Source organism: Aspergillus neoniger (genome assembly GCF_003184625.1).
Source record: "Aspergillus neoniger CBS 115656 unplaced genomic scaffold BO87scaffold_20, whole genome shotgun sequence".
Taxonomy (NCBI): domain Eukaryota; kingdom Fungi; phylum Ascomycota; class Eurotiomycetes; order Eurotiales; family Aspergillaceae; genus Aspergillus; species Aspergillus neoniger.
Genome location: NW_020291148.1, coordinates 669423 through 693624, shown reverse-complemented (window position 1 = coordinate 693624; position 24202 = coordinate 669423). Strand labels below are relative to the sequence as shown.

At 50.6% G+C, this 24202-nt stretch overlaps 9 protein-coding genes across 9 annotated transcripts; 6 read left to right on the top strand and 3 right to left on the bottom strand.

The window, feature by feature from the left end:
* The first annotated feature begins 570 nt into the window (after positions 1–570).
* On the top strand, positions 571–4299 carry BO87DRAFT_407610 (F-box domain protein). Its single transcript, XM_025626089.1, has 2 exons — positions 571–1147; positions 1258–4299. The coding sequence occupies exons 1-2, from the start codon at positions 963–965 to the stop codon at positions 4037–4039; spliced, it is 2967 nt and encodes a 988-aa protein (XP_025478892.1). The 5' UTR covers positions 571–962; the 3' UTR covers positions 4040–4299.
* A 468-nt stretch (positions 4300–4767) lies between these two features.
* Positions 4768–6296, top strand: BO87DRAFT_439000 (uncharacterized protein; the record flags this gene model as incomplete). The annotated part of the gene is made up of 4 exons (XM_025627911.1): positions 4768–5266; positions 5329–5548; positions 5617–5761; positions 5813–6296. The coding sequence occupies 4 exons, from the start codon at positions 4768–4770 to the stop codon at positions 6158–6160; spliced, it is 1212 nt and encodes a 403-aa protein (XP_025478891.1). The 3' UTR covers positions 6161–6296.
* Positions 6297–7115: 819 nt separating this feature from the next.
* Positions 7116–10332, top strand: BO87DRAFT_407608 (putative C6 transcription factor (Leu3)). Its single transcript, XM_025626088.1, has 6 exons — positions 7116–7692; positions 7778–8217; positions 8269–8706; positions 8758–9026; positions 9080–9613; positions 9670–10332. The coding sequence occupies exons 1-6, from the start codon at positions 7495–7497 to the stop codon at positions 9981–9983; spliced, it is 2193 nt and encodes a 730-aa protein (XP_025478890.1). The 5' UTR covers positions 7116–7494; the 3' UTR covers positions 9984–10332.
* An 834-nt stretch (positions 10333–11166) lies between these two features.
* Positions 11167–14387, bottom strand: BO87DRAFT_88788 (uncharacterized protein). The gene has a single exon (XM_025629654.1). The coding sequence runs from the start codon at positions 14148–14150 to the stop codon at positions 11520–11522; it is 2631 nt and encodes an 876-aa protein (XP_025478889.1). The 5' UTR covers positions 14151–14387; the 3' UTR covers positions 11167–11519.
* On the top strand, positions 14157–15013 carry BO87DRAFT_407606 (uncharacterized protein; the record flags this gene model as incomplete). Its single annotated transcript, XM_025626087.1, has 3 exons — positions 14157–14242; positions 14523–14574; positions 14715–15013. The coding sequence occupies 3 exons, from the start codon at positions 14157–14159 to the stop codon at positions 15006–15008; spliced, it is 432 nt and encodes a 143-aa protein (XP_025478888.1). The 3' UTR covers positions 15009–15013.
* Positions 15014–15071: 58 nt separating this feature from the next.
* BO87DRAFT_377568 (uncharacterized protein) lies at positions 15072–15994 on the bottom strand. Its single transcript, XM_025623584.1, has one exon. It carries the CDS (start codon positions 15555–15557, stop codon positions 15219–15221), a length of 339 nt encoding a protein of 112 aa, XP_025478887.1. The 5' UTR covers positions 15558–15994; the 3' UTR covers positions 15072–15218.
* A 916-nt stretch (positions 15995–16910) lies between these two features.
* BO87DRAFT_88809 (serine/threonine-protein kinase) lies at positions 16911–19564 on the top strand. Its single transcript, XM_025629655.1, has 4 exons — positions 16911–17576; positions 17753–17803; positions 17960–18204; positions 18268–19564. Exons 1-4 carry the CDS (start codon positions 17139–17141, stop codon positions 19433–19435), a joined length of 1902 nt encoding a protein of 633 aa, XP_025478886.1. The 5' UTR covers positions 16911–17138; the 3' UTR covers positions 19436–19564.
* Positions 19564–20109, top strand: BO87DRAFT_88823 (uncharacterized protein). Its single transcript, XM_025629656.1, has one exon. The coding sequence runs from the start codon at positions 19693–19695 to the stop codon at positions 20047–20049; it is 357 nt and encodes a 118-aa protein (XP_025478885.1). The 5' UTR covers positions 19564–19692; the 3' UTR covers positions 20050–20109.
* Positions 20110–21403: 1294 nt separating this feature from the next.
* On the bottom strand, positions 21404–23597 carry BO87DRAFT_310638 (putative sugar transporter; the record flags this gene model as incomplete). The annotated part of the gene is made up of 7 exons (XM_025619513.1): positions 21404–21969; positions 22029–22462; positions 22517–22666; positions 22720–22937; positions 23006–23018; positions 23076–23175; positions 23321–23597. The coding sequence occupies 7 exons, from the start codon at positions 23595–23597 to the stop codon at positions 21404–21406; spliced, it is 1758 nt and encodes a 585-aa protein (XP_025478884.1).
* Between the last annotated feature and the right edge of the window lie 605 nt (positions 23598–24202).

Sequence of the window (24202 nt, the reverse complement as noted above, 5' to 3'; positions counted from 1 at the left end):
AGCCACGGTACGCAAGTACCATTTGTAGTAGTTCTATTTTCATCAATAAAATCAGTTTAAAACTACTTTTCTCTTATATCAAGTAGTTATAAACTACTGAGAAAGTAGTTATACTTACGTTTTCCTTGAGTTCGGCCATGGTGGTCGGTGGTGGTGGTGGTGGTGGTAGTGTTAGTAGATGGTAAGAAGATGGAAAGAGGTGGTGCGATTTGAAATTATTGTTGTGGGTGATGCGACAGTCACATGATCTGAGAGTACTTACTAAGCCATTTTGGGTCGCGCCAGTGAATTAACGACCATCCCTCACCTGCACCCACCCAGATTGATGTAATGGCCATCCGCGCAAGCACTAGTCCGCTTTGGGGAGAGGTCCCTCCTGCCAGGGCTTAGCGCGGTAAGATTGCATACATTGTTTCATACTTACAACTAGTACTACTATGTAGTGAATAATGCCTCTTAATACATCTCATACATACATACACTAGTTGGTTCTTGTGTTTCATTGTCAGGAACCCATTCCACTTCATCCACTCTCCTCCTCTTTTCTCCATCCTCCTCATCCCACCTATTAACTATTCCCCATTCGATCTCATCTCTTCTTGGATTTCCTTCCCCAAGTTCTTATAGACCTCTTGATGCTTCCCCGCTTCTGACCTATCGAGTTCCCCTTCCTCGGTCATTTGAAACCGCCCCGTTTCAGAACCCCATACGCATTGGAGCAGAAGATCCCCGGTGCATTATTGGCGTGCGGGTGAGGGACACAGCCACCGGCCTTGCTCGTTGGCGCTTCCCGCTTGCCCACCAGCGTGCTTCCTTCCGCGGTCTCTACTTCGCCCCCTATGTCCTCGAAAAATCATGCTGGCCTTGGATAATTGAACACCCCCCAGTGTCGTCTGCATTTGTTCTATCAAATGTAGACCCGCGTGGGTGAGATTCAAAACTAACTACTACTACCATCGACCATGGAGGAGGATGTCCGGTTGCCCACCTCAGAGCGGCTTGGCGGCCCCCATCTTGATCCCGATCAGTGTTCCTCGACCACCTGCTCCCTTAAGCTGCATCAGGAGCCCCCGAAAAGCACGCGACCGCGTCTGGAGAAGCAGACTTCGTCGCCGTTTGCTCGTTTGCCTCGTACCGTCATCGAGCAGTAAGTGCACCTCCGTCCCAGAGCCGGTGCGTCGCGCGAGCGACAATCATGTGATTGATGATATCTGCTGCCTGTGCTCGGAAGGATCTTTGATTTAACTGGCGCCTTAGTATTCTATATGTTGCGGATGCCAACACATTTGCGTCGTTAACTCTGTTGAACCGGAAATGGCGACGCATATCCGACTCAACCCTTTTGTATGCGCATCATCTCTCCCAGTGCCCGTCCTTTGCCTTGACGCAGAAGGCTACTGAGCAGCCCGCTCACTCAAGCGATCTCACACTGCTCAAGTGGCAGTTCGGCGCGCAGGTCAGGCGGAATACATTCAATGCGTTTCTCCGGCCCCGCAGGACTCTCATCAAGCTTACCTCGACTTCTATGAGCTCTTCGACGGCCTTTCCACAAGGTGAAGCATTCCGCTTTTCTTTCTCTCCTAATGCACAGCTTATCCTGTGCATCAGCTCTTCCAGAATTGTGGTACTTGATGTAACCTCGGATCGGGCGGTCGTGAAACATGAGCTCAAGACTTGGCGACGGCCTTTGAATGCTGCCATTGTAGATGATGGCTCCATTCTCGCTGTCGTTTCCTCCACTCACCGGGTCAATATCTACCGCCTTACCGATGATGAAGCGAAGCACATTCAAGACTTGACATTGAACGATGTTCCTCGGACCTTAGCGCTCTCTCCGACAGGAGGAGTTCTTGCCATTGCGTATGATGATCGAATTGAAGTCTACGCCATCGGTGAAGGGGCACTGGCTACCGAACGAAGAGCTGTGCGCTGCTCCGGGGTTGACTCGGTGTCGTTCTCCTCTGATGGTGTCATGCTCCTAGGGACTTCCGCCGAGCGCGGTAACGGCGGTTTGGTCACTATAACAGTGCCGTTTTACACAGAATCAGAAACCGAGTATTCACCGAGGGATGCACAGATCCGTATGTGGACAACACAAATTCTGTTTCCAGACATAACCACTGGGTTTAGCCACGCCTGTTTGCTGCCCTGGCACGCAGAAGGTGAAGGCAACTGGCTACTGGGATTCGATGAACAAATCAACACGTTTCGAGCATTTGGGGTGCACAACACGAACTCGGGTACAACATATTTCGTGACTCCGATGTCTGAAGATGGGTCTCGAGAGACAACTCCCACCATGCTACCCACCGTTGACGATCTCGGGGAGCTTGCTGCTATAGGATTTGAGAGTTCTGGCTTATGGGTATATGGAATACCTGATCGTCTGGATATTGCTCCTGTAGCTCCGAACGCAAGAACATATACTGAAATGGATGTTGAACAGGGCCCTTCGATCGAGGAGGCGGCTACTGCCCGGGATAGTCTGTCCCGACTCCAGCAGTCCATTACAAAGCCCAAGGTTCTGATCAATGGCCACAAGATGACCGACATGGCGGGAATGACAGCAGCTCGTTGGGTACGCCATCCAAACTGTGTGGCTGGTCGTCGTAGATTGGTAGCCGTTGCCCCTGGTGGCATTAGCCCTCCAACTATTGGCGAAGAAGACGTACCGGTAGATGGCGGACGTGTGCTGCTGTTAGACCTGGAACGATCTGTCACGGACGGTGACTCTACTGAAGTCAACATCGAAGTCGGTGATGCGGAGCCGAAGCTTCTAAGTGAACCGAACTCTACCCTAGATACTGAGGTCGAGCTGGAGAGGAGAAGGACGCGGTTACATCGTGGGAATACTGCTTCACCTCGGGCACGCGCATTTGCTCGGGAGTCCTATCCTTCAGCCAATTCGGTCGTCCACGCACCCCGGCAATATGCCCGCAGAAACAGCTCCTTCTTCTCGGGCTCCTCGAATAGTGAATTCCAACACATTCCGGAATCACCATACGATAACACGCAGCCTCGATCTCGGGACACGTTGCGTCGTGCAGCCACGGCTGCGGCTAATGGTCGCGGACGCAACAACCCACGCTATCAAGACGAAGCGCGCCCTGTTCAAGGCCAAAGGCCAGCCACCCAGGTTTTCCAGGTTCCTCATGAGAGCGACGCAGACAATTGGGTTCCACCGCCACCTCCCTATTCTAGGGACCCCGACGCACCGCTACCAGATTATCTCCGAAGGACCCTCCTTCCTTCGAATACGGAACCGGCCCGTAGAGTCGGCGATGTTCCAGAAGGCATTCAGAGACCTCAGACAAGCCGTCTGGAACGGATGGTTGACGAATCTCCGTCCCGGAGCTCGCTGCAAAGATTGCATACTATTACTGGCTCACGGCTCGCCGCTCGCATGAGAAGGGGCGTGAGAGACTCCGAGTCCCCTGAACCGAACAGACGACATACCATGTTCTTTCGCAGAAGGAGCTCTGCCACAGGACCTCAACCTAACCTCCACGGGCTCGATGGAGCGCACATGCCTGTGCCAGAGCAAGACCCTGCGGTCAACTTCCAGGGTCAACTGCACCCTGTCCTCAGTGGGTCTACACAGCCGAATCAATCGTCAGCCGTTCAACGAGCAAATTACCAGGACGTTTTGCTTGAGGAGTCTTTGCTTGGCACTACAGACTGGCAGGAGGCTATGCCACCGACACAGAATGGGACTTTCAATCTGGACCATTACCCCTACTCCATCTCCTCGCCTAATCTTCAGGTCTCGACCTTTCAACATGATGCCCCCGAAGGTATGCATGGGAGTCGACAACGTTCCACCTACTACCGAGGAGCAGATCGGCGCTCTCAATCTCAGAATGTCCGACTCCCGCCTGGGGGAATTCCACCGCTGAACCGCCGGGCATCGACAGACCCCACGCTATCTACCAGCTCACAAGCGGCTGCACATGATCTGTGGCGGAGACGCATTGAAGAGTGGAACGAGCAGACCATCTACGAGAGAAGTAAACGCAGAAGCAAATGTATAGTGATGTAGGAAAGTTGCCTTAGGATACCGGGGTTAGACTGTTTAGGCTCTTGGCTCTGGAAATTTCTTGTTGTTTCTTAGCTCATATACCCGAGTGGACATATATAGGCTTTGTAGAGCTGTGCATAATAATCTTCTAAACCATATCTTCATGACCTTGCGCAGCTTTTACTTTCTGTCTAGATCAGGGCGCAATATGCATTTATCCAGTTTTCGCTCTTTTTTTCTATTTTTTGTTTCAGTTAAACCAAGAATTATGACTACTTTTTATCTTAGCGACTCTTAGACTAATTCTAACCAGCCATTCCAGAGCAGTGATACCACTTCAATGCAACCAGGGAAGACACGCAGTTCTATAAAGCTTGAGTCCCCTACTAATAGTGAAACCTTGCATAAACGCTACCGAAAAACAGCAGAATTAGAACCACGACCCATCATGGTTTCTATAAATACCACAAAGCCAGATTAGTCCAAAAGGAGGTTGTTGCCTTTCTGCGTCTCTCCTTTCACGCAAGGTCAAAGAAGAGTTTCCGTCCCGTGGTTGACTGACTCCCTTTGTGCTCATCTTCTTTCCCTAACCGTGCAACGATTACAGGAACTATGCTGGTTTTGCTCTTCTCAATGTCTTCATTCTCGACATCCTAAATATGCCGGCATATGGCTTCTACCTGCATACATTAGTTTTGCGCTATTATCCTCCCTATCATTGAATTTGGTAGACTTACTCAGTAGGCACCATGCCCGACCCACACCCACGCTACAAACTTCGAGGAAGGAATCCCGTCGAAAAAGATGTCCTTGGAGGCCTGGATAAGTTCTTGAGAAAACAGCGCAAGACTCCCCGGGTGAAAAAACCAGGAACAGGTGGAGAAGCAGGGAAGCCACGGAAAGGTAAACGAAAAGGTAATCAAGAAGCCTCGCCAGGGCCATCAACGACGAATTGGTTTAAAACCAAGATCCACCTCAAATTCATCAGAGACGCCCAAGAAGAATCAGCTCAACAGCCCGAGGAAGCCTCAGCAGAAGGTGCCGCCAACAATCCTGATAATCATCGCTCCACTGAGAGCGAGAAGGATCTCATACCTGGGGAGTCTCTCTCTGACACACATTTCTATTACCAGCGGACCGGATCTCGCAGGCCCGGTCGCTCGTTTGTTGCCAATGTTGAGGTAGATGAAGATGTGCCGGTGGATAAGATATTTGAATCCAAATATCTGCCATCAGATGATGATACTGGTAAGTAAAATTTGCTGCGCTGGCAAGACAGAGCACTGATTGAGGTTGCGCGGTGATTATAGAATTTCAGAGACTTGTGGATCTATGGCAAGACCCTGCAGTCGAAGATGCGCGCGAGATCTCGGACTGGTTCGAGTTAGAAAAACTAGTAGATCCGAAGAAAGCCAGGTTCGCTCCCTTTTTCAGGGACGTTCATGACGACAGCTATGGTAATAAAACAACAAATATCCTATTTGACTATATGGCCTCGCTTTTTGAGCACGTACCAAGCCAAGGAGAAATGTGTGTCACCTTTTGACTTCCCGAATACTGTAGAGCCATGAGGAAGCTGATTATGTTCACCTACCCAGTGAATTTCGCCAGCATTGCTATTTTCCGTTAGCACGCGAAGACTTGGGAACGCACCAGGGACTTTATTTCCGATACTACATTGGAAAAGGAACTCTCAATATCTCTGGTGGTCAAGCAATTGGCGTTCCTCTCGCTATTTGCACGGTGAGATTTGTCCTCCTCGTGAGCCGGTACCTGGAGCTAAACAACCTGCAGTGCAAATTAGACCTCGGACGAGGTGGCATCTCCCAGTCTGAGATCCTGGGACTTCTATTCCAAGCCAACATGGCATTCGAGTTCGAAAGTAATCACGAGGAATATCCTGCATATGTCATCAGCGTGCGAGGTTGGAGATTTCGGTTCGTGAAAGGTATCATGACCCAGCAGGAAGTTGCCCGTTTCCAAGACAAGAAAAAGCGATCAGGAAGGATCAAGGTGCAGCGGTCCAGGGGGTACGATATCTATGACCGCGAGGAGCGCAAGGAGTTTATCAGAGTTATGCTAGGCTTGTTGCGATCATTCAAAGATCGACGCGAAGCAGACTTTTCTACTGAACTGCCCTGATTCGGTGGTGACGTACAACCAGTGATGGTGTATATGTGCGTGTGTGTACAGAATGCCGTTATCATTATCTTGTGGAGCTATAGCGACTGAAGTTAAGACACTTGGACAGATCTTGTTGATCATTGGTCTGATAGTTATAGTGTTATTAGGCCTGCACTGGGTACTTATGAGGTTTCATTTCTGTTCAACGGGGCCTCGGAAAGCAGACAGATTCACTTCCCACCAACCAAATATGATCAATCATCACGCAAACATGAGCAGCAAACCAGCACTACCGTTGAACTAAGCAGTAAGCACTAACACAACCGAGGAATAGCCTCAAGCCCATACAAGCATCGGATATGAAAAGAATGAACAACGACGACAGCGTAGAAAGCACACGCAAGCATGTCCGTTGTTCCCAAACCACCAACTCCTCCATAAGAAGTGGTGAAATAATGGACATGATGTTGGGATAATTAGGTGGAACATGAGTGGTCGAATTCATACCAGTTATCCGGCCTAGTTCCTGGTCCGTCGGACGTCCGAGCTTCCGGCTGGCGTCGGATAGGCTGCTATGGTGATAGGGCCAAGGAGTGGGGCCAATTAGATTATTCTAGTGTATGAGCTTTCTGTAGATACTTGATAGTCATACCATCTTTCCTTTCAACTTCTCCTTTTTGGAAGAATGTGAGCAAGTATTCTGACTGTTCCTGCTATACAATATCAACATCAAGGACAGGCGTATAGTTAGGGTTGAAAACAGGGACTCGGGATTACCTAACAAAAAGGGTTCAGGTGGGGCGGATCCTCCGATGGCCCGTGGTGACTAAGGCGCCACCGTTGCGCCCCTGCTATCATCACGTGCTTTTTTTTTTCTTTCGGGCGAGACCACGTGAGAGCGAGATCGGACAGCTTCTCCTCGCTCGCAGTCCGTTTCCCCCGCGCTGGATTGATTCTATCCCAATCTCAGTAAGAAAGGGTCTGGATCCCTCCATTCGTCTCCTCCTCGAAAGGATCTGCACGCACAAACAGCGCGCCTTGACATAACCTCACCCATTTCGGTGTAATTTGTTTTACACTTCTCCGACTCTCTCTCTCCGAAGTTCTTTTTCCCTCACGTGGGCAAAAGGCTCGTGCCCAGCCAAATTCCCCGGCAGACCCCCGAATATTCTTTTCTTTTTCTTATTTGGTGATATAATACCACATCCTATTTCGGCCCTCTTACTACCTTTCCTACTATCAGCCTGGAGTCTTCCGAACGATCGCCCAGCGGAATCGGAGGCAGGGGCCTGCAGGGTGCCATCCTGGAGCCACTCGCAGGAGAGAATGCTTCTGCTGCCCCCAGTCCCGTAATGGGAGGTGCCAGCCATCCATCTGTCTCCCCTGCTGTTGGGTCTGATGCTGCGGGTCCAGCCAGGAAGCGCACCACCACCATGGCGGGGTTGGACAGCTCCCCGGGCAGTATTGATGATATCGACGGGCAGGACAACCAGGAGGAGAAGAAGAGACAGCCCGTGAAACGGGCTTGTAATGAATGTCGTCAACAAAAGGTAAGCTCACGCCACTTAGGGTTTCTTTCCATCCGAGACATGCGGCTTATCTGGATCGACGTTAACCTTTTTTCATTTCATACAGCTCCGTTGTGATGTAATTCAAGACCCTTGGACGGATTGCTCTCGATGTCGTCGTCTAAAGCTCGACTGTAAAATCGAATCCAACTTCAAACGGGTTGGGAAACGCAGTCGCAACGCCGAGATGGAACGCGAGATCATCGAGCTGAGAAAGCAGATTGCTACTGTGCAGGCTGGAGCTATACCTCCGTCACAGTCGGCGTCTTTGCCACCGGTTCAGACCCCCAAGCAAGAAACGGCCAGTCAGGTTGGCTCGGGAGTCTACCATACGCCGTCGGCCATGTCTACGGATCAGTATATGGGTTCTCATGAAGCTGTTGCGTCGCTTCTGGATTTGCGCTCTGGTTTTGATGGCACGAACTTTATGAGGAACGGCAATCATCACTTCAAGCGCATTGAAGATGTCGCGGTCGTTCCGGAGAGGGTGACGGAGCTGTTTCATCTGTAAGGCTTGAGCAGACTGTACTGTTCACAGGTCAATGCTAATGCTATTAGGTTTTTCACCTTCTACCATCCGTTCCTACCGTTCCTTGATCGAGACCAGTCGCCTGATGATTACTACAGCGCATCGCCACTGCTGTTCTGGACCATCATCAGTGTAGGCGCGCGGCGCTTCCAAGCCGACACCCACCTTCTCAATTCCCTCTCAGGCCCGGTTTCGCGACTGGTGTGGAGTACGCTGGCGGACATCCCACAAAGCTACCACGTCGTGAAAGCTCTCTGCTTGCTCTGTACCTGGCCTTTTCCTACGAGCAGCACGTCCACCGATCCGACCTTTATGCTCTGCGGTATGATGATCCAAGTGGCAATGCAGCTGGGGCTGCACCGTCCATCGCACACGCAGGACTTTAGCAAATTCCGCGTGGAGCTCATTGAAGAGGAACTTCGAGACAAGGTGCGAACTTGGGCAGTATGCAACATAGTCGCCCAACGGTATGTGGTCTCATAATTATCGGTCTCGATCTTTTACTGACTTCAATGCAGGGTTGCTACTGGATATGGCCAGCCTCCGTCTAGTGTGTACGACTGGACACTGTCTTCAAATGACTCCATGGACCCCAACTTTAGGTTGCCCGACGACATTAGGTCAAGGCTGGAGATTGAAAAGTTTTGCGACAAGGTCACCAAATCTTTATACACAAACCGGCGGGACCCTGTCGGACTTTGCAGCGATCAGGAGCGATCAACATTGATCTCGTTCCTGTCGCGGGATTTCGATGAACTGGAGAATCAGCTGAAGGCGCACAATGACAGTACGTTCTTTCTTAGGCATCATGGTATTATAAAGACGGTCTAACCTTTTCAGGTATCACCAATCTCTATTTGCGCGCATCGAATCTGCACCTCCATCTGTCTGCGTTCTTCGACGACACAACCGCAAAGGATTATAGAGAGCGTCTTCTCTCGCTTTATGTTGCTACCACGACGTTCCTCGAAGCAGCGATGAACCTTGAAACAGAAGTCGGCCCGGTGCTGTCGTACACCCCGTACTACGTGTATCAGATGATGGTTGCGGGCGGATGTACTCTGCTGAAGCTATGCAAGAGTTTCTTCGCCGCGCACATCGACATGGATTATGCAAAAAACCTCTTCAACCGGACGATCTGGGCCATTAGACGCGTGTCCGTTTCCAGCAACGACCTGCCGGAGCGACTGGCGGAAGTAGTAGCGCAGATGTGGCGGCTGAACAACGTACCCACACCGAAATTGACGGCAGACGGCGGAGAGGTCGACGATTCGCTGATGCTCAAGGTGCGCTGCCGAATGAGCATGTCCTTGCTTTTTGACTCAGTCTGGCGGTGGCGGGAAGACGCGCGGACCAAGGGGCGTAATCTCGAAGGTATGCACGGATGCAAACACATCGACGTATGTATCGGAGACTGACACTAACTGCAGCTTATCTCAAAAACCCAACCAATCCAGACTCCAACGCCGAATCCTCCAACTCGTCATCTATTCAACCGACGCGCACCTCGACCGCGACACCCGGAGTCGCCGGCGCCGCAGACCCCAGCCTCGCGCCAGCCCCCATGCTCCCCCAGGCTAACATGGGCGTATCCGCACCGAGCGCTGTGGGCGCCCTTCCCAGCGGATTCATGGAACCTAATTACGAAGTATTCGATCCGCTGAACTGGCTTCTGGACGGACTGGTCGATTTGCCGTATTCATACTCGACGATATCGGGGATCGAGTCTCAGGGTATTGCATGAGCAGAATAATTCTGTTTGTTCCACGACTGACATGGCACATAACTTTTCTACACTACTTTACATATATTTGACGACTTTTTGATGTTTATTGTTGATTGATTGATGTATCATATTATTATACCAGCGAGATGATTGGATTGATGTCCGACACACGCACACCCCCCACACACACCTCCGACAACCCTTACGTTATGGAGTCGGACTGGAGCGAGGAGTTGGCGATTTGCTTTGCTTTGCTAGATTTATTCGATATGCTAGGGTTGGATTTTTGTTTTGTTTTGTTTTCTTCGGATGATACCATGTATCGATAGTTGATGCGATGCATATAGTTGCAATAGATGTATCTACGTGATTTTTCTACTCAAAAAGATAAGATTCTGGAAAGTGAGATATAGTTTGGAGGTACCATATTATCTACTAATCTAAGGTCTAGTGTATGTAGATTATGATACGGTTATAGTTATGGTTATCTTAGTCTCAAATCTAAGTCTAGCTTACCAAGTTCTTCAACCATGGATAGATATCACGTGGCTGGCGTATTCCAACATCTAACTACTCCGTTACTTCCATCTCCATTCAAATTACATAGATACCTTCTATCTATCTATCACCACCATTGAAATATATCAATAATCCATACCCACGACTTACTCACTTTTCAAAGAGGTTGTATCAATAATGCCAGAATACACAACCACCCGCCCTACAAAATCCCTCCTCATTCCTAAGAAACGTCCACTCAAAACCCCATCCACAAATATATCCAAGACCTATTCTACAGAGAAATACACACCGAGTCTATATTTCACATCAACCTCTACAGAACAAGACTCCAAACACAAACCCGCGAATGAAGGGAAAAATGCTGCTACAACAACAACAGAGTTCAATTTCTCCCTCCCGCCACAGCCGTTTCTTGATCCGGGATGTTGGGAGAGGATTCGTTCAGTATCTTCTTCTTCTTCTTCTTCGAGGTTAGGTGGTGAGTGTGGAAGTGGAAGTAGGAGTGGGAGCGTCATGCAGTTAAATGAGAGGGAGAAAGAGGAAGAGAGGAGACGGAGGAGGGCGAGGGAGGCGGAGTATGGGGGGATGGCTGTTCGGGGGAGGATTAAATGATTCATCTTTCTCTCTTTCAAATTCTTCTTATGTTTTCGTTGTGAGTCGGTTTTCTATAGTGTATGGAGTTGTCGGTACTTATTACTGTGGATATAGTTCTATGATATGTATGATATTTCTTATTGATTTAGGAAGGTAAGATTGGTAGCATCGTGTATGTAGTTGCATAAATCATCAGTAAGGTGTGGTATGGTATCTTCATCATCATGAATGGACTGGGACCATCCAATTTTCAAATCAAGAGCAAAACAATCCAAAACATAACAATAACAGACAGTACAAAATGCATGACTAATTCCAAACATATGCAAAATTCATCATCATATCGTCGTTGACGCCATCAATCATAGCATAGCATATAGCACATTCTAAATAACGATAAAGAGAGACATCACAGTCATTCAAAACTCTGCTGATAGATCATTCTGGTATTTTCAGCTGCGTGCTCGACTCCATCAAGACTGCCCCGCTGATACTCTGTTTGAGTTTCTCGCGTTTGGCTTCCCGACGGTGTTCGGCGTGTCGCTGCCATGTGCGTCGCACGCGTTTGCGGATGTTGCGGACCTTATTCGTTCGGAAGCGAAGCCGCCACCATGACAGGGATCGGAACCGCTGGTGGTGGAGCGATGTCTGTGAGCAGAACGCCTCGGGGCTGAAGACTTGGCTTCCTACGAGCGTGCTGCGGTTGGCGAGGTGTCGACTGGCTTGTTCGGGCCGCCATCTGGCACCCGGGCTGCGAAGCGCAGGACCCTCAAACACAACGCGCTGCTGTGGCATGCCTAACGAGTTCTTGATCACTAAGTCCGACGCCTCGGGGTTTGCAGCGGGCGACTGAGGAGCCTGGCGAGGCGACTCCTCCTCTGGTTCCGAGTCCTCCCAGAACCGACGAGGCCGCCAGAAAGGCTGCTGTCGCCCATCGATGTCCTTGCCGGCCTTGCGGTTCTTCACCGACGTCAGTGACAATGAGCGGACGAATGAATTGAAAGAGTCAGACCGAGGACGTACCAGCCACGGACGGCGGCCCGGGCCAAACCGACGGCCCCGGAGCTTACTTGGCTCGTTGGTGTAACCTGCCCCGCCCGGCTGACGGTCGCCGTCTGGCACGGGCGTCGGGGGCACGACCTGGCAGATGGGCGGCTTTGGCGGCTGGCGGGGGTTTTTGAGAGAAGATGTCATCTCGTAGCGTTGAGAGGGAGATTCTTCCATTCGGTGTTGGTACAGTTCAGGGTAGTCGGGTTGCCCTCGTTGTGTAGACTGAGCCTGCGGGTCGACCAGGAGCAGTGATTCATTGTTGTGCGGGAAGAAGACGACGGTCCTGGCCTCAGAGACTTCGATCAGGCCGGGCGAAGATGAAGGGATTGAGATTTGTGTGTACGGCATTGATGGTGGGCGCAGATGCGACATATCCTCCACTCCGATGATGATGGACTGCGTCTTGGATGCTTCCACAGCATCATGTGTCTCGCGGGTTGCGGTCTCTGCTTTAGCTAGACGTGGCTGCTCAGCAACACGATCATGAGTTCCATGTTCCGTAGTTATTGCATGGTCCCGCAGGCTCTCTGATGTCAAAGATGTAGTCCGTGAGTTATTTCGACTGGTTGGTGCAGAGAGCGAGGAGCTGCGGGCCGGGATACTCGGTCGGCCAGAGTGGCGACCACGAGATTCCGCCCGCCTCGAGCTGCTCGCAGTCGTGTCGGACGTGCGCTTCTGACGAGGAGGCTCGCGAGAGCCAGGCCGGCTACCCGATGCGGACGGGCCTTGTCGACTGGAGTGGCGCGAGCGGCTTTGCGAGGTATTTCTGCTGGTCGAAGTGGACGACTTGAGAGAGGAGGTTCGTTCCGGGATCACAACCACCGGCACCACATCCACGGTTTGCTGCTGGGTGTTGACGCTGGAGGCTCCAGAGAACGAGATTTCCGACGCGATGCTCTTGCGGTCGCTCTCAGTGATCCGACCAGCTTTGTGTACTAGGCGATGTTGCGAGTCCGCGCTGGAAGCGGTTGATCCATGTTCTGGGCTGGGGAAAGGCGAACTAGCCGAACGCAGCGAGCCTCTTTTATCGGTATGACGCAGGGATCTTCGAGTGGACCTTGGAGCGTCGATGATCATTACCTCGACAGTGGACGAAGACATGGACACGTCTGACAGCCGGCGAGCGTCGTCGTGCTCCGCAGAGTGAGGCTGGTCCTCCGCACGTGGCCAGCCAATCTCTTCGCGAAACTGTTCAATGGACAAGCCACCCACTGGTTCCTGCGCATCCCGGACAGACTCCCGTAGATTCGAGCGTGCCGGGGGAACTTTGTTCTGTGCCTCCCAACCATTCATCTCGTAACCATGTTCTGCGTCCGCAGTACGGACCTTGGGAACCCCATTCCTCGTAGACTTCTTCCTGCGCGGCGGCGACACCTTCAATTCTGCATCATCGTCCATCTTTCGTTGCACATGGGTCTCCATCACGGACGGTCGGAGGCGTTGAGTACGAGGATCAGGAACCGGTGTCGACTCTCCACTCCCTCGGTCATCATAGTCCGCCGGCTCGTCCCTCAACGACCTCTGTCTGGTAGGCAACAACGACTGCGTAGACTGACGAGGAGTTTCCGTCTCTGCGTCCGAGATCATTTCATAGGCTGTCCGAAACGACTCGGCGTGCGATGAGGAGGAAGAAGACAGTCCAAAGTGCGACAGTCCCGGACGCGGGGCGGAAGGAGCGACACGCGGGGGAGTAGTTTCAGGCGTGGGTGGATGGGACGGCTTGGAGGTCACCGCCCCGTTCACGGAGTAGGATGAAGTAGCTTTTGGCGTGCTTGTTCCGCTGCTCATGAGGTCTTCGCTCTGAGCAACTCCAGGCGGCGTTAAAGGACGGACGGGAGCGGCTGCCAACGGGGTGGCATTTGAAGGGCGGCCATGCTGAGGTTGAGGCGTTGCCTCGATGGCTGGAGGGCTCCAGAGGACATTTGGCCTTCGTCGTAGAGACTTGTGGGCCCTCAACTGGGGCGGGTCCAGGTGTCCTGGTGAGGCGAGAGACGTGTTCACGACTTCCAGGCCGGGCATGGTGAGATGGCCCAACTGTCTGGGATGCCCAATTGGCGGACCCGACGGTCGTGGCAATCCGGACTGATATTTGTCACAAGCGATCACAGAGGGTGATTGGCAAGAGGATCATGACACTTGAGTTGTTTCAATGGAGATTGGTCCCAGCTAATAGCTGACGACGTCGCATCGCCTGCTTACCGCAGCAGTTCGGAGTGTGAGGTTGAGTTTCAAACAAGCAGATAACGTTTACTACAATGGATAAGAAACCCCAAAAAGAGGTGACCGTTATGGACAACGGCTACCTTGGACACATTCACTGGATCTTTATCTTTTCTTTTCTTTTTTCTTTCCTGCCAACCCTGGACAAAGTTTGTTGTAAAAGCGACTGAGCGGCGGCCAGCAAGGGAGGGAAGTGGATGGACAGCGCAAGGGAAGGAACACGGTAAACTAACGAATTAATGCCCACCCCAGCGCGTCTTACAAACCAGACCGATGCCAATTCTTCCGGTCAGCAGCGATTATGCTCCTCCAGGGGCATCGACGATTCCAAAAATAGAGAATATAATTAAGAATTGGGGCCAGGCAAGGCGTGACACGCAGGAGGAAACCCCGTTGGCACAGAAAAGGTCCGAGGAGCGCGACGACGAGGCAAGACGGATGAGTCGCAAAGACATTCCACGTTGCGGATCCAGCGCGCGGTGCACTCAGCGGACCGCCCCAGGTCAATCCGGGATAGTGACCGCGATTAAAGTCGTGGGTCGGCTTGGCAAACTACATGGAGGAAAGCAGAGGGGGAAGGATGAGGCCCAAGTATGGCAGGGCTGGCTAATTGGTGGTCTGGAGAAGCGCGACCGAATGGAAGTGGGAGAGAGATGATGAGGGGGAATGGATGGAGGGATTGATTTGTTCGGAGAATCGGCGACGATCCAGTGACTCGCCCTGCAGTTGTCACGGGATGCTCCGAAATGCTATAGGCTCACACTACTATAAGACGGGGTTACTACAATTGCCATATAGGATCGGGAAGTACCCGAGGCATCAAGGTTATTGCTACACAGTACACCAGACGATGTGGTGTCGACACGGTTAAGTAACTTCTCCCAAGTATATATCGACACCGCCGGTTACTGTAGGTTCCTGATCGCGTTGAACAAGGAATTGCATCATCGATGACATGAGTCCCCCTGCAACGTTGGCAGAAATCTCGGGAGTGGCGTGTGTAATCCATGGTCGACCACAGTTGAACCATCCCCTCAGACCGGGAACACAGTAACTAGCCATAGGACCCGCGATTGTTGTTTGCCGGCGCTGGATCGGATCCGACTTTTGCTGAGAAGCGGAATGGGTAGGCGAGCAGAGCAGCCACTTAAGTAGGCACGGGATGGCCCCCCAAAACGAGGGATTAAACTGCGCATATGATGACATGACGACCAGTGAGAAGAAGAGTCTGACGATAACTCGAACCGGAATAAAGGGCTAGACCCAGATCTTTGTTGTATAATCAGGACAGAGCTTGTATCTCGCGTTAATCTAATCTACTACGTACTAATGTCATTTCCGATTTGAAATCAGTCATGGGGGAGGATATGAAGAAGCCATGACGGGATATGACGCAGTGTGAGATGGTCAGTGAGCAGCCACCAAATGGAAGAGAAATTCGGGAGTAATGAAGCGAGGTGAGGGAAAGATTAAGTATGGGGTTAGTTAGTGGGAAGCAATGATAGATGATGAAGAAGGCGAAAAGGCGATGATGCCAGAAAGAAAGACCAACTGACACAGAGAGAGACAATCGGCACGCGAGGCTGGCTGAGTCATCACCCACAGAAGGAACCAGACTAACCCGAACCGGCAAGTCAGCCTAGGCGAAGATCCCCTTCGACGTCATGGCTGCTTGCAATTCCACCTCCGCTGGCCGATGACGCTCCATGCCGTTCATTCGATTTCCCTCCTCTTTTCTTTTTTCGATTTAGATTTATTTAATTTTATTTGATCTTACACTTCCTCATGCATCGGCATGTGTTCTTGAAATTATAATCTTAATAGCCTCTCATCCGTCTTCGTCCGCCATTGATTTTATTTCTGATTCCTGCCACGGTGCTCCCTCACGTTGTGCTGCCTGCAGTCTGTCCAGCTGCCCTCATCCATCCATCATCCATCCATCGATCTGCCCATCGGCCAGCATTTCCCCACCATCCTGTCCTCTCGCTTTCTCTCCGTCTCCATTTCAGCTGAAAGAGAAAGGGAAAGAAGATTAAATTAAAATTAATTTACTCTACGACGATTATTTTGTGACTGGTGTCCCGTCAATCCTCCAATCCTTTCATCCAGAATTTCGACTGTGGTTCTTTACTGGGGTGTGTCTTTTTGACTGTGCAGCAAGCAGCAGTGATCTCACTCACAGGTAATAAAATACTCATCCCAAAAATACCCTCCCCTCTCCTCTTTGCTCCTCCCACCCCTTCTTGTGTGTGTCCATTTTCTTTGTTCGGTCCTGCCACCTTGTAATTTAGTTTGACAAATCCCGATCGATCATCTTCCCGAAACGTCATGGTCTTGTCTTTTTGCAGTTATTCTGTCATTACTCACGCACATCTTTCCTTAAGTGACTGTATTTCCCAACTGACACTAACGGACAATTACAGTTTAGGCCTTGGCGGGGTAAAAAAGCACCAGCAGCTAAATTAGACACAGTTTAACCCAAAAAAGGACAAAAACGAAAAAAACAGAGACACAGAGAATCTTGGTTCCTTCCCAATCACATTTCATCATCTGGCTTTCATTTCTTCTTCCTCGTCCTACTGACCTTGCCTGACTCCTACTATTTCCTACTACTACTTACTGTCTGGCCTCTTTCTTCCCTCCCTTTTTCCTCCCCCCCCCTACTACTTACTTCTCTTCACTTTCCTTTTTCCTCATTCCCTGTCCCTTTCTTTCCCTTTTCTTCCATTGTAATCCCCCACTTCCCCTTCCCTCCCTCCCTCCCCCCCCTTACTCAGCACACACACTATGAGTACCATACAAAGTCTCAAGAATTTCATACGTCATGGCAAACAAGCCCGCCTGGTGACGCCGCATGCCGAACCCACCACCAATGTCTCTCCCATTCATGCCGAACAACAACGTCAACCCCAGGGCTCCTACCCTCCCGCTGCTGGCAACCTGGATGCCATTGACAGCAGAATGGGCAACGGCCAGGCTCAGCCGTCCCAGAAGAATTCCGATCAGACCCGCCGCGCGCGCGAGGCCGAACTCGAGCAGATTATCGCAGAGGAAAAGAGCAGTCGCAACAAGATGCCCCGATATCCCGGCCTCGAACGTTATACCCTCGTCGAGAAGATGGGCGATGGCGCTTTCAGTAACGTCTATCGCGCCAGGGATAGCACCGGCGAATATGGCGACGTGGCCATCAAAGTTGTCCGGAAGTTTGAAATGAATAGTAATCAGGTAGGAACTGCAACCACAAACTCGTTTCCCTTGGTTGTGTCATGGTTTTTATGCGCATTCTGGTTATTCCTCTTTATGCTGCTCTCTGTGTTTTCTGATTTGCTGGTTTGCCTTGTATTCTCTTTACATCTCTCTTTTTCTCTTTCTGAGTCATTTCGCCAATCTCTTGTCGATAGTCATCCGCCCATCTACATCCCGGGTTGAAGAAGAAACCCAAAGCTACAGAGGTGCGCAATCCCTCTGGGATGATCTATCATGAGTCACCCATCCAAGTCGCATGGGTCGCCTGATACCCTGCCCTTGCAATGTCTTCTTTTCGCCTCCCCTTGCTACCAATGACTCCAAAAGTGTTTGCTCGAGCTAATGACTCATTTGTTTCTTAGCGCGCCAATATCCTGAAAGAAGTCCAGATTATGCGCCAGCTAGATCACCCGAATATCGTCAAACTGGTCCAGTTTTCCGAGTCGCGCCAATATTACTACATCGTGCTGGAACTCTGCCCTGGTGGCGAGTTGTTCCATCAGATCGTGCGATTGACCTACTTCAGCGAAGACCTTAGTCGTCACGTCATTCTTCAAGTCGCCAAGGCCATTGAGTATCTTCATGAGACATCCGGTGTCGTGCATCGGTAAGGCCTGACCTCCTACGCGCTCTGGTCCGCCCCCCCTGGCTTTGCTGACTTTTGCGACAGTGACATCAAACCCGAAAACCTTCTCTTCTACCCCATCGACTTCATCCCGAGCAAAAACCCCAAACCTCGTCAACCTGGGGACGAGGACAAGGTCGATGAAGGCGAATTCATTCCCGGAAAGGGCGCCGGCGGCATTGGTGTGATTAAGATCGCCGATTTTGGTCTGTCCAAGGTCATCTGGGACAGCCAAACTATGACGCCCTGTGGAACTGTCGGCTACACCGCGCCCGAGATTGTCAAGGATGAGAGATACTCGAAGAGTGTTGATATGTGGGCCCTGGGCTGTGTTCTCTACACCCTCCTCTGTGGCTTCCCGCCTTTCTATGACGAGAGCATCCAAGTTCTCACCGAGAAGGTCGCGCGTGGTCAATATACTTTCCTGTCGCCGTGGTGGGACGATATCTCCAAGTCGGCGCAGGATTTGATCTCCCATCTGTTGACGGTTGACCCGGAGAAGCGGTACACGATCAAGCAATTTTTGGAGCACCCGTGGATTCGTCAGACCGACGAAGCAACCGAAGCAGCTGCAGATGCTCCGCCTCTGGCAACCCCGCTAACCACCCGCAAAACACAACAACTGGACGCCTTCGCGGCCGATCAAGCGCCCTACGCCCCGGCCAGCGCCCGTCTCATGGACCCAGCTTCTGCCGGTCTCGAGCGCCCCATGGACTTCCGCTCTCCTGGAGCGATCAATCTGCGCGAGGTCTTCGACGTGGGTTATGCCGTTCACCGACAGGAAGAGGAAGGCAAGCGACGCAAGAACTTCCGCCAAGGGTATCGTGGTGCGAACCCGTCTACAGCATTCCAGTCTGCGCTTAATCCGTTGAACGAAGACTACGACGAGGCTGAAGAGATCACCTACCAACCTCTTCCTCGGGAAGATTTCCCTCCGGCTAAGATTCCCAAAGCCTCCCAGCAAGCCAGTGACGTAGCGGCCATGGAGGCAAAACTTCGATCGACGAACCTGGGCGCGCCTAGCCACGCCGCGCAAGCGCGCCAAGCGCACCAGCCCCGACAGCAGCAAGGATACGGCCAGCACAGCGCCAAAGTGGCAGCCGCTGCGAAGCAGAGCATTGCGCGGGGTGCGCGGGAGCCCTTCGAGCTGAGTCTCGACAACGCCACCTTATTAGAAAAGAGAGGTCGACGACAACAGGGCCAGGTTGCTTAAGCCTCTCTCTTTCCCAAACTCTCTCTCTCCATCTCCCAAGATCCGCAACACTACCTGACGCCTCGAGAGCCACAGGCTACGAACTCCCCTTGCTTATGAGTTTCTTGATCTGATGACCTAACCCTTATTCCCCCTTCCCCTTATTCGAACGTTGGACAGGATCCCGGGTGGCTACACACGAACTCGATCGGTCGCATTTATTCTGGGTGTTTCTTTTTTATCGTTGCTATTTTCTTCTTCTCTTACCTCTTCCTTTCATGGCTGGTAATCCTTTTTTTTTTTTTTTTTTTCCTACTCATGTTTTAGCTGTATTCGGGTTCTGGGCACAGCATATGGTATGGTCCCTTTTCTTCACATTTGTACTGATTGTTGCTGGGCTGTTTTGCTCGATGAATGTCATTATGTGCGTGCCATTTTCCTCGGGGGCTATACATTTACATGCTTTGATGCTTCAGATGCACATACATACACATTTGCGAAAGGAGCACATCCGTGGCATGGATTATTCACGATGCGTGGTGGGCTATATCTATGGATATCACTGCAACTGCTTCCTTTTTCTTCTCGGGATAGTCCGGCGTATGTACGTTTTGCTCTCTTTCTTTCGTAACTAAAAGCAAAATCCTGGTCGATCTATGTTAGTATCTCTAGATGGCCGAAACGGATGAACATGATCATAGTTCATGTCTGTAGAATTATGCCTTGAGCCTAATTGGTGCATTCCGCGTAGCTCTTTTACACAAGTATAGTAGTGCATACTGCCTTGGAAGACCCCAAAGAACCAAGGTGTCTGCATGTATATCCATACAGACCTGACTCCCTGTGCCCTAGATGATACAACTTATTTTCATACAGTGTGCAGTATCACCCTTTTGTCTAAATAGAAAAGAAAGAATAAATTGCTAATCCCATCTATAACAGTGCTTAAAGTAATTCTCATGGTTTCCAATTTTGCAGTACGTAGTAAGTAGTAGAAGAAGAAGCAGGCAGCAGTCGCAGTACTACTAGTAATAGTAGTTCTAAATAGTAATGGTAGTATTATTAGCAGTATAAGTAGTCGTAGTCGTAGTTGCAGTAGTAGGTAGCACTAGTAGCAACACATGTGAATCTAATATCACCACCACTCTTGTACCCAATCCACTTATCGGGTATATACCCCCCATCCGTAATTACCATCTATATAATCAAGACTCTTATCTATTTAGTATTGGAACTTCTTACCTCGATTCTGAAACTTAATAGCAAGTATCTGTCTTTCTATCTATCTAGTCCCTTACTCAGGACTTGTATAACCGATTGAGGAGAGGAAAAGGACATTAGTTTATCTAGTTGATATGTTGTCTATGGACGTAGTATACAGTATGTAGTATGTATGAGGGATGAGAGTGATGATGAGAGTGAGTGGAGAGGAGTGGTCGGGGACCGAAGATTAGTAGTATACTTAGTACTATTGATCACTGCTTAAAGTGTGTGCTACGCTGAATGAGGATGGCTATACTGTGTAAGAGTGTTCCTTATGATTGATTGGAAGGAATACAAGATTACTACTATAAACATGTGGTTAATATTGAAATTCATATGGATTTCATTTCACTTCCTATGCTATCATGCTCCTTTTTTTGTTTCTTTTGATCCTATATACGGCTAACCAAAAGAAAAACGGCATGCATCCACGTCATACAACATAAGTATATCAACACACGAAGAGTAGTACAACCGAACAAGTCAGTAGACGGAACTAATCAATCAAGCGGGCATGTATACATATATCCACCAGGCACTATGTGCAATCCCGTCGTCCATGCAAGCCATTCAAAACATGGGTATCATGCATCATTCCAATATGCTCGCTTACCCAAGAAGTTGAGACATGAGCGTATAAACATAACCAGCCGTGATGGTGAAGATAATAATGAAAAGAACATATAAATGTGTGCCTCCCTTTTTCCTCTTTTGTTTTGTTATCATTTACAGCGTCTGCTTTCCCCGGGTTTCAATAGGGAGAAGACACATGGCCACGAATGCGGCCAGGATCAATCCACCAGATGCGTAGATAGGAGCATCTGGGTTGGAACTTCCGCCGTAGATGGCCACGAGAGGCGCGCACAGTCCCGCAATGCGGTTTAGGCAGCTGGAAATGCCAGTGGCCGTGCCACGGTTCGGAGCCGGGAAGACCTCGGGAGTGTAGGCGTACAAGACGCCGTACATGATGTTCTGGAAGAAAGCCTCGAGGCAGGAGCAAAGCAGTTGGATGTTGGAGTTGGTCGAGGCCGTGAAGCAGAAGAGCAGAACTCCGGTAATCAAGGTGGAGATAACCATCGTACCCTTACGGCCGACATACTTGATCTCAACAGTGTAGCAGGCCAGGATCGACCCAGGGACACCGACAATCGAAGTGATGGCATAGTTCCGGTAGGCAATGTATGTAGAGCTGGAGCTGGAGCCACCTGCACGCTCGAGGTACTGGGGGAGGAAGGCATTGAACAAGGGATATCCCATTCCGATCGTAGCCCAGCAGAACCAGAGGAGAACGGCTGAAAAGTTGACTAGTTAGCCTAGGTTAAGAAAATGGAGTGTTGTGTTGAACACATACTGGAGAAACCAAGCTTTTTGGAGGAAAAGAGGGGTCCAATGCGCTCCAAGGAAAATTTGGACAGATTCCTCCGCACGATTTCAGCAAAGCTGAGCTTTTCCTCTGCCACCTCTTCAGGATAACCACCAATTTCGTTGAGGATTTCCTCAGTCAGCCACGTCTTGGTTCGGTTCTTGTGGGCAATGCCGTGAACGGAAGCAACAGCATCGCTCTGACGGCCGCGTGCAAGCAAATACTTGGGCGACTCGTATAGATGGAAGAGGAAGAAGCGGCAAATGAACATGACGAAAGTAAGGGCACCCAGCGTGAAGCACAAGTAGCGCCACCCCATGTTGCTTTGCTTAGTGCAGCACGCCTCTCCGCTAGCAACGTTACCACAAGCAGGCAGATCGCTGCTGCAGCTGTAGTTCGGAATAAACGCCCATGCGAGTAGACTAATTGATTACTTGTTAGCCACAGACTCAAGACGCTAGATGAGGATGACATACCTGGAGATTAATTGGCCGAGAGGCCACCAGACACTCAGCATTGTCAGAAGATTTCCCGAAGCAAAAGGCAGGAATTCCAAAAATAGAGCCCCGTCGACGGGCAGGTTACCGCCTACACCAAGACCCAAACAAGCATACAGGGCACAGGCTCTAGCATGAGACATTAGCAAGCGTCGACTTCGCAGACTACCAAGGGGACGCACCCGATCCAAGTTGGGGCACCACCGGCGGCGATGCCAAAGACACCGCAAATGAATAGGGTCATATTGAAAGCCGGGCGACGGCCGATGATGTCGGACGCGATACCCCAGAACGATGCACCAATGCAAAGACCCAAGAACAAGGAGCATGTTGTGAATCGGACCCATGTGGTAGAAACCCCAAATTCCGAGGCAATCGGGGTTAGTGTCAATGCAACACCCTTTTAGCGGTTAGTAAAACAGCCACCAAAGACGATATCTTCGCCGAAATCAAATGTATCTATCTCACCTGCAACCAGAGACTGGAGTAGACCAACGTTAGCTGATGTATAAGTAATTCGCACGAGGGAACCACTTACTTGTCTGCTAGCCAACCAAAACCACAGAGCGCAAAAAGTTGCCACTGGTAACGGCCCATGCCAATATCCTGGATGGCTCTATTGATGAGTTTTGCCTTGCCTATATAGAAGATCACAATCAGATCTCGGACTTTCGAAGGTGCCCAGGCACGAGGCTAATCATTCTTTAAAAGTTTCGAGAAAGCAAGGAAGCAGAGCAGGGAAAAAGGACAGCAGCCGCCCCATGGGGCAACATCAGAACATACGGTCATACGCAGTGTCTTTGCCTGATGTCGCAACATCCGCCTCAACTTCAGCGCGAAGGGCCTCGATGGTCAGGGTGTTGTAATTGTGGACAGACCCTACGCCGGCTTCCGAGGAGGGAGCCCTATCCAAGCTCCTATTGTCAGTCTTCTCATCAGGGCGGTCGGTTTTTTCTAGTTCAGGGTTCGGCTTGTGATGCGGAGGGGCTTCGGACAGGGGGACCACGACCCCAGGGAAGTCGTGGTCATTTTTCCGGAAAGGGTTGACTCCGAAAGGCATGGTTGTTGGACTTTATTGACGATGTCGCATGCGAGGGCAACTTTCGATATGGGCTGTGGCACCGGGGGCAAATTGGGGGAATAGGATCGATGGTCTGCTTTGGCGGGCTTCAACGTGAGTCGAACTACTTGTCGCTATGGTCTGCAAGGGTATTTCTCTATCGATATCCGGGATGCTCAGAAAGCTAGGGGCCACCGATGGCTTCGCAATTGTCGCTAGGGTCAGATACAGTAGGCGCAATGGCTGTATAACCGTGACAGGTTGGTGCTAGGGACAGGCTGAACAGGAACCGATACTCGGGGGCCGAATAAAAGGCGCTCAGGGATTTCAGTGGCCGGATACTCGTGGGTCTTATGTCGAGGCTATTGAGCGCACGTCGTACAGCTGAAATCGAGCAGACGGTTTTCGCCTTTGCTGGAGCAGGTTTGAAATATATCCAAAAGGAGTCAATGGTATATAAAGTAATGCCAGGGGTAAAGAAGCTAGGGACGCTGAGAACTGCAGCTCAGTCGACCTATAGACGACAGGGACGGAGAATGAAGAGGTATAAGAGGGCAAGGAACAGTGATGGTTCCGACTGACAGGTCGAATGGATCGAACCTTCT